This window comes from Xenopus tropicalis, chromosome 7, assembly GCF_000004195.4.
Source record: "Xenopus tropicalis strain Nigerian chromosome 7, UCB_Xtro_10.0, whole genome shotgun sequence".
Classification (NCBI taxonomy): domain Eukaryota; kingdom Metazoa; phylum Chordata; class Amphibia; order Anura; family Pipidae; genus Xenopus; species Xenopus tropicalis.
In genome coordinates, this window is record NC_030683.2 from 13,086,920 (window position 1) to 13,102,069 (window position 15,150).

At 41.6% G+C, this 15,150-nt stretch overlaps 1 protein-coding gene across 6 annotated transcripts in view; it reads right to left on the reverse strand.

Annotated features, from left to right (window-relative positions):
- The window catches only part of minpp1 (multiple inositol-polyphosphate phosphatase 1), a 40,391-nt gene that overhangs the window by 20,537 nt on the left and 4,704 nt on the right, over positions 1-15,150 (reverse strand). For 3 of the 6 annotated variants that reach the window (XM_031905308.1, XM_031905309.1, XM_002935426.5), the window contains 4 exons: positions 6,320-7,031; positions 5,403-5,600; positions 4,914-5,014; positions 2,912-3,045 (listed from right to left, as the gene is read on the reverse strand). In XM_031905308.1, the coding sequence (XP_031761168.1) occupies positions 2,912-3,045; positions 4,914-5,014; positions 5,403-5,600; positions 6,320-6,938 (1,052 nt within the window). In that variant the 5' untranslated portion in view covers positions 6,939-7,031. Of the gene's footprint in view, positions 1-2,911; positions 3,046-4,913; positions 5,015-5,402; positions 5,601-6,319; positions 7,032-11,214; positions 12,633-15,150 lie in introns of those variants that run through there. The other 3 variants (XM_004915797.4, XM_004915796.4, XM_004915795.4) reach the window with 1 other exon arrangement.

Below are 15,150 nucleotides of genomic sequence, written 5' to 3' on the forward strand. Positions count from 1 at the left end.
TACGGTTTTATTATTACAGAGAAAAGGGAATCATTTAACCATTAAATAAACCCAATAGGGCTGTTCTGCCCCCAATAAGGGGTAATTATATCTTAGTTGGGATCAAGTACAGGTACTGTTTTATTATTACAGAGAAAAGGGAATCATTTAACCATGAAATAAACCCAATAGGACTGTTCTGCCCCCAATAAGGGGTAATTATATCTTAGTTGGGATCAAGTACAGGTACTGTTTTATTATTACAGAGAAAAGGGAATCATTTAACCATTAAATAAACCCAATAGGGCTGTTCTGCCCCAATAAGGGGTAATTATATCTTAGTTGGGATCAAGTACAGGTACTGTTTTATTATTACAGAGAAAAGGGAATCATTTAACCATGAAATAAACCCAATAGGGCTGTTCTGCCCCAATAAGGGGTAATTATATCTTAGTTGGGATCAAGTACAGGTACTGTTTTATTATTACAGAGAAAAGGGAATCATTTAACCATGAAATAAACCCAATAGGGCTGTTCTGCCCCCAATAAGGGGTAATTATATCTTAGTTGGGATCAAGTACAGGTACTGTTTTATTATTACAGAGAAAAGGGAATCATTTAACCATTATATAAACCCAATAGGGCTGTTCTGCCCCCAATAAGGGGTAATTATATCTTAGTTGGGATCAAGTACAGGTACTGTTTTATTATTACAGAGAAAAGGGAATCATTTAACCATGAAATAAAACCAATAGGGCTGTTCTGCCCCCAATAAGGGGTAATTATATCTTAGTTGGGATCAAGTACAGGTACTGTTTTATTATTACAGAGAAAAGGGAATCATTTAACCATTAAATAAACCCAATAGGGCTGTTCTGCCCCCAATAAGGGGTAATTATATCTTAGTTGGGATCAAGTACAGGTACTGTTTTATTATTACAGAGTAAAGGGAATCATTTAACCATGAAATAAACCCAATAGGACTGTTCTGCCCCAATAAGGGGTAATTATATCTTAGTTGGGATCAAGTACAAGCTACGGTTTTATTATTACAGGCAAAATGGAAATCAATTTTCAAAATTGGAATTTTTTTATTGAAATGGCGTCTGTTGGACATGACCTTCCTGTAATTCGAAGCTTTCTGGATAATGGGTTTCCGGATAACGGATTCCATAGCTGTAGTTACAGTTATGCATCTCCTGCACAGACATTCTCCTCTGGCAGAGGATCTGCACACAGATATTACACATTATTATTTAAAATGCCTTAATAGTATGTAAAACTGCCAGCCAAAGGTTAGAAATGATAATTCTAATAGGTTTATTGATTGGCAGTTGCTGCACACATGACCCTGCTAGTATCACGGGAGTCTGGAATGCAGTAGCACCACCTTATATGGCCGTGTAGGCAATAATTCCTTATCCTGTGGTTACTATTAACCATTATTAAATCAATTCCGAGCTTGGTAGGACTGGCATTATATAATTGAAAGCAGGGCTGAGGCACGTGGGTAAATAAAGCCTTCCATTATCAGTGACAGTTATATGGTACATGCCCCAGCCATTTGCTATCAGAATGCTTTTATAATTGGATTGTTACGTACATAATCATCCTATTCCTAGTGTGAGGGTGCGGTACCACTGTGCCCCGCTCAACTATTTCTCTAGGTGCCAATGAAATACAAAGGGTATCAGTGGAGATTAATAATACATTACTGCCAATGATTAGGCTGGCATGAAGCAATAGCCTGTACAGAGAGATACCATAGGTATTCCCCTGTACTAAGCATAATTCAGCAGGAACAGCTCCCTAAGTTTGCCCATAGCCTGTACAGAGAGATACCATAAAACTATAGCAGCATAGGGATTCCCCTGTACTAAGCACAGTTCAGCAGGAACAGCCCCCTAAGTTTGCTCATAGCCTGTACAGAGAGATACCATAAAACTATGGCGCATAGGGATTCCCCTGTACTAAGCACAATTCAGCAGGAACAGCCCCCTAAGTTTGCTCATAGCCTGTACAGAGAGATACTATAAAACTATGGCAGCATAGGGATTCCCCTGTACTAAGCACAGTTCAGCAGGTACAGCCCCCTAAGTTTGCTCATAGCCTGTACAGAGAGATACCATAAAACTATGGCAGTATAGGGATTCCCCTGTACTAAGCACAGTTCAGCAGGTACAGCCCCCTAAGTTTGCTCATAGCCTGTACAGAGAGATACCATAAAACTATGGCAGCATAGGGATTCCCCTGTACTAAGCACAATTCAGCAGGAACAGCTCCCTAAGTTTGCTCATAGCCTGTACAGAGAGATACCATAAAACTATGGCAGCATAGGGATTCCCCTGTACTAAGCACAATTCAGCAGGAACAGCCCCCTAAGTTTGCTCATAGCCTGTACAGAGAGATACCATAAAACTATGGCAGCATAGGGATTCCCCTGTACTAAGCACAATTCAGCAGGAACAGCCCCCTAAGTTTGCTCATAGCCTGTACAGAGAGATACCATAAAACTATGGCAGCATAGGGATTCCCCTGTACTAAGCACAATTCAGCAGGAACAGCCCCCTAAGTTTGCTCATAGCCTGTACAGAGAGATCCCATAAAACGATGGCAGCATAGGGATTCCCCTGTACTAAGCACAATTCAGCAGGAACAGCCCCCTATGTTTGCTCATAGCCTGTACAGAGAGATACCATAAAGCTATGGCAGCATAGGGATTCCCCTGTACTAAGCACAGTTCAGCAGGAACAGCCCCTAAGTTTGCTCATAGCCTGTACAGTGAGATACCATAATTCCATAACACCTTGTCCCTGTACTAAGCACACTTCTGGTGAAACACCAATGTTGCTTTTCTCTGTTATGACTCTAAAGAATAAGGGGATCATATTTTACAGATTCTCCCAGAACACACCCCAGTACAGACTATTACCTTTTGCTTTCTGTGACTGCCGCTTCTAAGTGTTGGAAGATGTGCTGAAACAGGTGACAGCTGGAGCGGCTGTTGATATCATACCCGTGTCCCCGCTTCCAGTACTGTTTTAAATCATTGAGGTACTCTAGGACCTGCCCAGAAAATTAAAAAGCATTAATAAGTCATGTAAGGTTTGTGATCATTAAATAGCAAATACCTGAGCCTGGCAACATGGCAGTCCCCTACCCAGGGCCTCCCATGAACACAAGTGCAGTGCCCCTTGTGTGTGCAATATAAACACCCAATGTACCCTATATAAAAAGTTAATGAAAGTTTCTTAAGTTTTTGCATAAGTTACGTAAACTGCGTAAGTTTTAACATAACCTTATACACCAGTGGTCCCCAACCTTTTTTGCACCATGGACCGGTTTCAAGCAAGACAATTTATCCAAGGCCCGGGGATGGGGGGGCGCAACTAGTGTATAGTATAAGATTTAATTATTACATATATACTGTATATACTCGAGTATAAGCCTAGTTTTTCAGAACCCAAAATATGCTGAAAAAGTCACCCTCGGCTTATACTCGAGTCGGGTGCCATGGGTCCCTCCAGCACCCTCTGTCCTTTGTGTGCAAATTAGGCCACCCACAACCAGTCCCTCCAGTGCCCTGGCCCGCTCCCAAATTCATCTTCACCTACCATCCTCACCTGTCCCATTGTGCACTAGACATTGCACTTTATATTCTATTTAATCTATATATAGTTTTGAATGATTTTAACTCTTTGTGTTTTAGCTTGGTTGCTGATTGAGCTAAGGGGGTAGTACTCTTAAGGTATCATTGTTGATACCATATTGTTTTTGTTGACCCTCTTCTCCACTTACAGAGCTAATTTACTGTTTTTCTTTGAAATAAATATTTAAAAACATATACCCCACTGATGCCTCATTTAATGTAATTTTATTGGTATTTATTTTAATTATTAAAATTTAGCAGTAGCTGCTGCATTTCCCACCCTAGGCTTATACTCGAGTCAATACGTTTTTCCAGGTTTTTTAGGTAAAATTAGGTACCTCGGCTTATATTCGTATCGGCTTATACTTGTGTATTTACGGTAATATAAATGTAATTACTACATTTTATATAATGCACTTTATTATTATTATTATTATTATTACATTATAAAATACAATACAGCTCATCAAAATACTAAATCTTGGAGACCTAAACTTCCCCTGCAATTAGATGTGCCCTGCCCCTTTGCATGTCTAACTCCTACCTAAGTGGTGTCATCCCCTGCTGCTTAGTATGGAGCTTTAAGTACTGTGGTCCTTGTTGCGATCAGTAAAAAGCTTCCTGGGCTTCGCTTATCTGTTGTCACTGCTGGGTAACATCAGGGAGTTGGGATCACAAGTAATTGAGACCAGATGTGCCCCAGTTCAGCACAGCCCACGGCCCGGCACTGGTCCCCGGCCCGGTGGTTGGGGACCCCTGTTATACACAACTTGCATAACTTTTGCAAAACACTCGGACCCCCTTCCGAAGCATATTTTCACGGGCCCGGCACAACAGTACTCCCTCTCCCCCCTGATGGCAGCCCCACCCCTACCTCTACCGGTTATTCTCCCAGTGGGTTAAATTATAATAAAATTGGCAGCAATAAAGAAACACAGAACATCCAGCACTCCATGGTACCAGGCATACAAAAGAACATTATAGAAAAGACCAAGGCTCTAGTAGATAGATAGGAGGCAAACAGCTGTTAGCTCTTTAGACACAAGCAGCCAATCAAAATGATCCAATCGGATGGCAGTCCTGGGTGTTTTCCAGCTCACTTGCTATTTACCTGTTTCCCAACCTTTTACATGTACTGAATCTGAATGAATCTAGTATTTACTAGTTGTGTAAATGTTCTTAGAACTTTGTCCCTGATACAGACTAGGTGCCCACAGCTTATCTGGGCAATAGGCTTGGTAATTGGTAATTATATTTAACAATAATGCCCAAATTGCATACTCACCCTGGCATCTTCTTGATCAAACAGGTTGCACCAAGGAGAATCTGTTATATTCTTAATGGCCAGTTCAAAGGAGCAGATAAAAAAGGCCATTTGGATCAAATATGTGATTCAATGGGAAAGAAAGAAACAAGTTTCAGAGTCCGATACTCTGTGTAAATGTTGTTTGTACACATTCTGTGATTGAGAAACTAGACTATGAATAGGAGAGAGCTTGACTATAAAGATACATTTGCTTTTTGGCTACTGGAGTCAGTGACCCGCCCATCTGAAAGCTGGAAAGAGTCAGAAGAGGAAGGCAAATAATTCAAAAACTATAAATAATGAAGAACAATTGAAAAGCTGGTATAACAACCACCCCTTTAAGTCAGTACTACAGCCCCCCTCCAGCTGTTGCAACTCCCAGCACCCTGAGCCAGAGTTATTTGGCCATCCCTGCCATTGTCTGTGTGCAACAAGGAGCAACAAGGCAGAAAGAGACAAGCACAGTACCCGCTGAGAGATCCAGTTCCGGCACATCCAAGAGAGTAGCGATTTTGTTAATCACTTTCCTCATCTCTGGGCTTTGTTTGAACTTATCCACTTCATGCAGCGCCGTGTCATTGTCTTCCACCTCCGCCAGAAATTTAGGGCAGTGATCGAAGAAACGCATCAAATGGTCATTGATGACTGGTTCCATATAAGGCAGGTCTGGGAACAAAGGAACACCAGGGTGACAATGTAAATCAATATTATGTTTCATACAGTAAAGGGCTGTTCCTGCTGCATTGTGCATAGTTTTATGGGATCTCTCTGTACAGGCTATGAGCAAACTTAGGGGGCTGTTCCTGCTGAATTGTGCTTAGTACAGGGGAATCCCTATGCTGAAATAGTTTTATGGTATCTATCTGTACAGGCTATGAGCAAACTGAGGGGGCTGTTCCTGCTGAATTGTGCTTAGTACAGGGGAATCCCTATGCTGCCATAGTTTTATGGGATCTCTCTGTACAGGCAATGAGCAAACTTAGGGGCTGTTCCTGCTGAATTGTGCTTAGTACAGGGGAATCCCTATGCTGCCATAGTTTTATGGTATCTCCCTGTACAGGATATGAGCAAACTTATAGGGGCTGTTCCTGCTGAATTGTGCTTAGTACAGGGGAATTCCTATGCTGCCATAGTTTTATGGTATCTCTCTGTACAGGCTATGAGCAAACGTAGAGGGCTGTTCCTGCTGAATTGTGTTTTGTACAGGGAAATCCCTATGCTGCCATAATTTTATGGTATCTCTCTGTACAGGCTATGAGCAAACTTAGGGGGCTGTTCCTGCTGAATTGTGCTTAGTACAGGGGAATCCCTATGCTGCCATAGTTGTATCTCAGTTTAAAGGTCAGTATATACTATATAAATCGTGTGTATTATACGTATCAGACCTTTCAGTTCACTCTCAGGAGCCTGGGGGAAGCCAAAATAGTCATGCACGAGGCCGCTGATGAACGATTTTGTGCTGTCCACACATCTGTGCTTTGAGCTTGTTGTGAAGGTCATATTGTTCTGCTTTAATCTGTCCTTTGTGAAGAGCGAGGGGAACAAGGAGGCCAATCGATAGGCCAGGTTGCTCATGTCCTGCTCTCCTTTCTTCACCAGCTGCCCATCCATCCAGTCTTCATACCACATGTCCCACCGCTGCAGTTCCTCCACCAGTTCCGACCGGATGCCCTCCTGCCGCACTATCAAGTCGTGCATCTTCTTCATCTTCTTGATTTGCTTGTGGGTGGGGTACCTGGTGCCGTGCCGGATTACAGATACTATTTTGATGGGGGTACACATGTTGGGCAGGAGGTCCTGCTTCCCGGTGACCAGCAGAGGGTTCTCCAGGAGAAACGGGTTGACTTCTTCATACCTTGTTTTAGTCCCAAAATAAAAAGTTAAACCAGGAGGCTGGCTCCCTACGGATGTGCGCGTCGAGCTGCAAATCCAGGTGATGGAGAAAAGGAGGATCTGGAAAGGTTTCGGGGTATGCGGTCTGCAAGCGGCGAACAGAAAACTCATGTTGATGGTCCGGTGGTGTAGGGTAATCCAACTCTTTATACAGTCCTTATAGTGGGCAGCAGGTTACACACTCCACTCTCATCTCTGGGTCTCCTAGAGTAACATATCAGTAGGAAAAAAACTGTTAAAAATGGCAGGATAAGTGGGAATCTAGAATATCTATCTGCAAATGTTTTGTAATGGATAATATATGCCCTAATGTAAAATGCTGCAGGTTGAGATACCGGTTCATGGCAAAGAACATACATATACACATGTTTACTGAACTATTACACATGTGCATCATCTCTGTGCAACTAACATTCAGACCCAGATGAACCATGGGAGTTTGTTGTAAGCTTTATAATATTCTGACCCCCCAGGCTCCTCACTTTACCTGGTGGGAACCATCTATTTGGCTGCCCACTATCTAATGCCCTTAAAATGCTTCTGCACCGGTCAATACCCCTATACCAGGGAAGATCTGTGCCTCCAAAGATGCCCCCAGTAGCTCCTTATCTTCTTAACTTCACATTCAAGACTGCTCTTATCATAGCTAATTCACAATATACTGCTAACAATCACAATAAAAGGTTAATTATTAACTAAATCAGATTCTTATGAAATAGCAGCTAGGAAACCAGTGCTCTCTGCATTAGGATTTATTAGTCAGCTCTGTGGCATCCGCTTCTATGACAGATGAACATCATTCTCTGTTTGATGATTTCCTGTGAACCCCTAAGCCAGTGATCCCCAACCAGTGGCTTTGGGGGCAACATGTTGCTCACCACCCCCTTTGATGTTGCTCCCAGAGGCCTCAAAGTAGGTGCCATTATCTGGTTTGGAGACAAGTTTTGGAAGCACAGAGACACAGTTTTACTCCAAGCACAGCCTTCTGAAGGCCAGCGGTCCACGTGGGGCTACCAAATAGGCAATCACAGCCCTTATTTGACATCCCCAAAGAACTTTTTTTCATGCTTGTGTGGCCCATGAGTAAAAAAAAAAAAAAAAAAAGGTTGGGGATCCCTGCCCTGAGCTTAGCTTCTCCACTGCAGCCCAAAGCAGAGTGAGTATGTACAGGATAGAAAGCAATACAGCAGCACTCCTTGATGCAAAGGAAGGTGATAAAGTGATTTATTTAGGTCACATATACAGGTAACGTTTTGGGCCTTATCTTGGCCTTTATTATTAGGCCAAGATAAAGGGCAAGATAAGGCCCAAAACATCGCTTCTATATGTCACCTAAATAAATCACGTTTTTACCTTCCTTTGCAACAAGATGTGATGCATTATTGCTTTTACGACAGCAGGGCTGGCCAACTGGAGGCCTATGGGTCGAACATGGCTCACCAATGGACTTTTATGGCACTGGCTCCATAGCCTTCACTAAATAACATTGTAATTTAATCTGGCCTTCTAACATACTATATGAGATATAATTGGCCCACTACAGGTTATAAATTGGACAGCACAGTTCTACAGTATTTACTTCATCTCTGGCAAAAGGTTTTTATCCGCACTGCACCCAATTTAAGTTTGGTGGATGTTTGCACACACAACCTCTAGAGAAGTGATACTCAAAGAACAGCCTAGCAAGATCCAACATGGGAGCTGCTGCACAAACGCCTGGATTATTACTGTTATAGGGCTGCTGAACCTCTGGGCTGGTACAGTAAGTTCTGTACACTAAATACAGCATTTCTAGCCATTTTAGGCTTTAAGACTTTTTAATTTACTTTTGTCTACTGTTCATTAGTGTTAATCTCCATATTAGTGGTGGTAGGACTGGCTATGTAACTTTTATATACCTTTTAAATAGTTCATAGTTTATCTTACAAGGGTAGGTACTTTATTAATTAATACTACTTATCCATGCCCATAATACATCATTATTAGATACCTGTAGTAAAAAGGAGGAAGTGCTGGCCCCCACAGTCTATAGTTTATTCCAAATCACAATCCCTGTCAACTTGATACCTCAGTTCTACTTCTAAGGAGTCTACCCAGATTCCTGGCAACAGCACTGGCATAAAATGATATATAAATAATACTTACAGTGGTGTGAAAAACTATTTGCCCCCTTCCTGATTTCTTATTCTTTTGCATGTTTGTCACACAAAATGTTTCTGCTCATCAAAAACCGTTAACTATTAGTCAAAGATAACATAGTTGAACACAAAATGCAGTTTTTAAATGAAGGTTTACGTTATTAAGGGAGAAAAAAAACTCCATATCTACATGGCCCTGTGTGAAAAAGTGATTGCCCCCCTTGTTAAAAAATAACTTAACTGTGGTTTATCACACCTGAGTTCAATTTCTGTAGTCACCCCCAGGCCTGATTACTGCCACACCTGTTTCAATCAAGAAGTCACTTAAATAGGAGCTACCTGACACAGAGAAGTAGACCAAAAGCACCTCAAAAGCTAGACATCATGCCAAGATCCAAAGAAATTGAGGAACAAATGAGAACAAAAGTAATTGAGATCTATCAGTCTGGTAAAGGTTATAAAGCCATTTCTAAAGCTTTGGGACTCCAGTGAACCACAGAGAGAGCCATTATCCACAAATGGCAAAAACATGTGGTGAACCTTCCCAGGAGTGGCCGGCCGACCAAAATTACCCCAAGAGCGCAGAGACAACTCATCCGAGAGGCCACAAAAGACCCCAGGACAACATCTAAAGAACTGCAGGCCTCACTTGCCTCAATTAAGGTCAGTGTTCACGACTCCACCATAAGAAAGAGACTGGGCAAAAACGGCCTGCATGGCAGATTTCCAAGGCGCAAACCACTTTTAAGCAAAAAGAACATTATGACTCGTCTCAATTTTGCTAAAAAACATCTCAATGATTGCCAAGACTTTTGGGAAAATACCTTGTGAACCGACGAGACAAAAGTTGAACTTTTTGGAAGGTGCGTGTCCCGTTACATCTGGCGTAAAAGTAAAACAGCATTTCAGAAAAAGAACATCATACCAACAGTAAAATATGGTGGCGGTAGTGTGATGGTCTGGGTTTGTTTTGCTGCTTCAGGACCTGGAAGGCTTGCTGTGATAGATGGAACCATGAATTCTACTGTCTACCAAAAAATCCTGAAGGAGAATGTCCGGCCATCTGTTCGTCAACTCAAGCTGAAGCGATCTTGGGTGCTGCAGCAGGACAATGACCCAAAACACACCAGCAAATCCACCTCTGAATGGCTGAAGAAAAACAAAATGAAGACTTTGGAGTGGCCTAGTCAAAGTCCTGACCTGAATCCTATTGAGATGTTGTGGCATGACCTTAAAAAGGCGGTTCATGCTAGAAAACCCTCAAATAAAGCTGAATTACAACAATTCTGCAAAGATGAGTGGGCCAAAATTCCTCCAGAGCGCTGTAAAAGACTCGTTGCAAGTTATCGCAAACACTTGATTGCAGTTATTGCTGCTAAGGGTGGCCCAACCAGTTATTAGGTTCAGGGGGCAATTACTTTTTCACGCAGGGCCATGTAGGTTTGGATTTTTTTTCTCCCTAAATAATAAAAACCCTCATTTAAAAACTGCATTTTGTGTTTACTTGTGTTATCTTTGACTAATAGTTAAATGTTTTTGATGAGCAGAAACATTTTGTGTGACAAACATGCAAAAGAATAAGAAATCAGGAAGGGGGCAAATAGTTTTTCACACCACTGTATGTACCCCCAATAGTTAGTAATAATTAGTAATAAAGATGCTATGCATACTGTTAATGAGACAAAGGGCAAATCCTTAATGGAGAAGGACCAGGGGATACTTGTGGAGAATAAACTTGGCTATAGTACCAATGCCAGTCAGCAGCAGGAAGGGACAGCAAGCTATTGTCCTGTATTAATATCATTATACATACACAGAAGGAGATGGTCCTTCTTCTTCATAAAAAAGAACTAGTATAGCCCTATCTATAGAATATGAGGAGCAGTTTTGGTCTCCAGTACAATGTATGGAGATGGGAGGAGGAGAGGGAAGGGGCAAACAAAGCATATTGTGTTAAGGTGTGAACTTATCCTATCTGTAAGACCTGTGTTTTTAAAGGACAACTATACTCTCAGAATGAATACTTTACTAATAGATTGGTCATTGATGTGTGCTCAGCTGACAGGAAGTGATGCAGCTCTAACTGTAACAGGAAGTAGTGTGGGAGCAAAAGGCAGAACTTTGTCCATTCATTGGCTCATGTAATGCAGGGAGAAAATGAAAACATGGTGGTAACACAGAACACACACTTTCTGGAGCCCATAAAGAAAGCTAAAAACTTAATTAACTACACAGACAACAGGTTTTTCTTTCTTTCTTTCTTTTTTTTAACCAAACACAAAGGATATTATAAAACATATTTAAAAAAGCAAATCGTTTCATAAAAACAAATTTTCATTATACAGAAATGACAGTTTAAGAAATACAATATGACTAAAAGAGCACAATTAAGAGTTCCCAGGACAAATCAGCTTCTGGCACTCATCTTCCATGATCCCCCTGTATACCTGGAAACGGTGGTTCAACCCTGGGCCGCAGTGTAGCCGGTAACAGGTTCCCAGAGCCCCCCCGGGGGTAGCACACCCATAGTAAACGCTAAAGATGCGGGAGTGCAGGAGAGCCATTGCACACATGACGCACGGTTCTCTGGTCACGTAGATCTCATACCCTGTGCACAAATATGGCACCTCTTCTCCCTCTGTGCTCTCCTCCAATCGCTTGCGCTTTGCCCCATCAGTTATATCTCTCAGAATGTCACTTTGCTCATTGTTGTTCCCACCTTCTATATCCCCCTGCTCTAACTTCTCTCCAGTCTCCTCTGTGTGAATAAATTGCCGGTTTCTCTTGTCTGTAATCCTGTCCCGAGCCATTCCCAATTCTCCATTGCTTTCCTTCAGACAAGCGTATGCACCACCACCTTGCTTTCGTGCCACCATATCTATGGCTACCATGCAGGCGTGAAGAAGTGGGCCTCCGTCCTCATCAGTCCTGTCAGAGCTTATTGCCAAAACCTCTCCATTCCTCGGATCAACTACCACGGCTCCGACACCCTTTCCTCCCCTTGCCTGACTCGCCCGCGCGGCCTCCACTGCTGTTCCCATGTAACGTCCAATTCTTGATCGCTCCTCCTCAGATATCTGTTTGCCCCTGAGGCTTTCTTCTGCATTTACTTCTGCTTTGCCCTTTGCGTGGTATGTACTTGGCCAGTATCCCGACCACAGCTGCTGCTCCTTTGGGTTCCTTGGTGCCCTAGCAGGGACGTACACTAAAAATGGGTCACCCAAACCCTGCAAATCAAAAACCTTATCTAGAAAAATATCAGTTAGTGAAGGAACCGTCCATGAATCAGAACTATACACATTGTTTTGTGATTTGGCCAAATCGGCTAATTCAGAATCTGATTGGTTGACTCTTGGTTTCAGTACATCTTCCTCTTCTCCCTTTGTAGCCAGACGGAGAAGGAATTCATGCCTGGACGCACAACACCTCACCCTCTTAAGGAAGCGAAGCATTTCAGGGAGCGGATACTCGCTACATATTGCCTGAGAGAGACGAGAGATTTGGCGTTTATCGAGGATGGGGGCAGCAAATACTGCAGTTAGTGGGGGGCTGATATATCCTGCCTCAGCCTCTCTAAGTTCTTGTTCCTCCTCCACAGAAAGCACAGGGATTGGATGCCAGGTTGGTGAAATTCCAGGCCCATCTGCTGATGGTGCCATGAGGAAAGCTGCGTGAAATAAAACAAGTATCAGCCGGTGTGTAACACGCAATATCATAACAAGTGCAAATTTTGCTCATGGGCCGTAACCCAGGGCCACCAATCACACATTTGCTTTCATTATTCTAACAGCAATCTTGGCACTTGTTATCCATTCTGAGAACAAGGGTGAATGTAGTAAACAGTCTTAGTGCAACTGCTATTTTAATGCCTATTTTTTTTTTTATATGTCATTTTAAACATTCTTTCTTTCTGGTGTAAACTTTCTCCACCTTTAGGTAGATCCCACCAGCCCCTCCAGCCAATCAGGTAAGTCTTCCCATCTTCTCCTCCTCTCTATTGAGTCGTTTCACTTTTCTGCTGTCTATTTTGCTATCACCTTGTGCCCTATTTCCCCCTCCTTATTCTCTCTTTTATTTTTACATTACTCACCCCACTTCTTCTTTGAGAGAGATCCTTACTTGCCTCTGGCAAACCTTCTACAAGGAGACTGTATGTGGCCAAAAAAAGAAGATTCTGGGACGTAAAGCAATGTAAACCCTTGCTATAAATGAATGGAAAATTGCTCAGAGTGCTCTTCTTAGGAGTGTCTTGTGATGTTGTCCTGCTTGGAACTGACCAAAGTCAGCTGACTCCTTTGCTTACAAACTTCATTTTCTGAGCAGAGCAATATCACAAGACTTTTCTATTCTCAATAACTACATTTTCTGCTTGAGGTGGGCAGGCAAACAGAATGAACAGCAGGTAGCACTGTTGTTTCCACATTATATTAGTGTAGAAATGGATAACAGCTAAAAAACTAGACATAAAATTAATGTAAATTTAATGTAAATGTAATGTAATTTGTTTTGATGGTTTACATTTTTATTTAGGGCAAAGACAGACGGGGTGATTAGTTGGCACAACTAATAAGAAAACTGCAGTAGCAGCGACTAAAAATGTGGCAACTAACTTTTGTGTAAACATACAGGTCGCCACGCGATTCATTGCTCCATCTGTAGTCTCCCTTAAGATTTCCTTAGGTAATTTGATTAAGGTGACAAAAAAAGGAGAAAAACCAGGCAGAATATTTTACTTTGTTTCTAATTTATTTTGCACTAAGCCCGTTTACTGTGTTATCTCCCAAAATGCACAAAGAATAAACAGCTGATAACTTGTTTTATTACACATTTCCACTCATTAGCTTCCAGTCAATTCTATAGGCACATGTGTACTTAAAGAGATACTCACACCAGAATTAAACCTTTTTTTTTTTTTTTTTTTTTTACATCTATCATAACATTGTCTTTGCATGCTATTTATAACGTTGCATTAAATGTATTTGCCCAATGTTCTTACATTACCTATCTGATCCTCTTTATTACTCAATGACAAATCAAAATTTGGTAAAGAGCCCCACACAACCCAGGAACCCCTAATATACCTATCACTGTAATCTGTTGCTCCTTAGGAATAAATACCATTTTTATATGCTGAAAGCCAGCTGCAAAATAGTTCTTCTCTTTCTGCATCATTTGAAATCCTCGCAGGGGAGAAGGGACTAAAACATTGATGTTACAAGTTGTAACAACTTCTCCACAGCTTGCAGACAGCATGCAGGAACTACATAACCCACAATGCATTGCACTGGGATGTTCCTTTCCTTATTGACATCACCTGTACAGCAGGGAATTGTGGGATTGGGAGGCTGCAGGCTGAAGACAGATCAGCAGGGGAACAGGGGGCGGGGCTTAGGCAAATGTTCCAAAACCATATTATTACATTATCATAAAAAAGCTGATATATATTGCAAAGTTGCTTGAAATTATGTTATGTAACTTGTCTTGTGTTGGGGTGGAGTTCCCCGTTAGGAACTTAAACTAACAATTACTTACAAAAGCAGACCTATCAGCAAAAAATGATCAACATGACCTATAGGCAACTTTTACTATACATTAATATCTTGAAGAGTAGTTTTTATGGTCAGTATCACTTTAACAAGGAATGTACTCATTTCTCATCTGGCCCAATCCTCCTGTTTACAGCAGACTATGACGTACAAAAATATAAGCTTTTACCCGAACCTATTACTAATTACCACACTGTTGATTTAGATCAAGGCAAAAAGGGTAAAAGATAAAATTTTATAAACACTGCCAAAGGTTGCTTCACCTGAGACTGTAACGCACTGATGCTCTGCCTCCAAGTACAACCTACAAATATCCCCCAGTATTTGGTATTGCCCGTTGCCCAGACCTTTCAACCAATCCACGATTCTGCTCACAGATCCACCTTAGGAAATTATTTATGATCATATCCATTATCAATCGGTGTATCATAATAATCTTAAAATAATATTATTTGTGCTACACTGTAACTGCGCAATACCCATATCCAAACATACCTTTGTACCCCCTCTGGATATATCATCTGCCTAATAAAAGAAGCTGGCACTTAATGCAACATTCCAGTATACCTTATTGCGAAATGTCCAAAGGTTTTAAAATGATTAATGCATATAATTACTATTGAAAGCAGTGATAGTTTA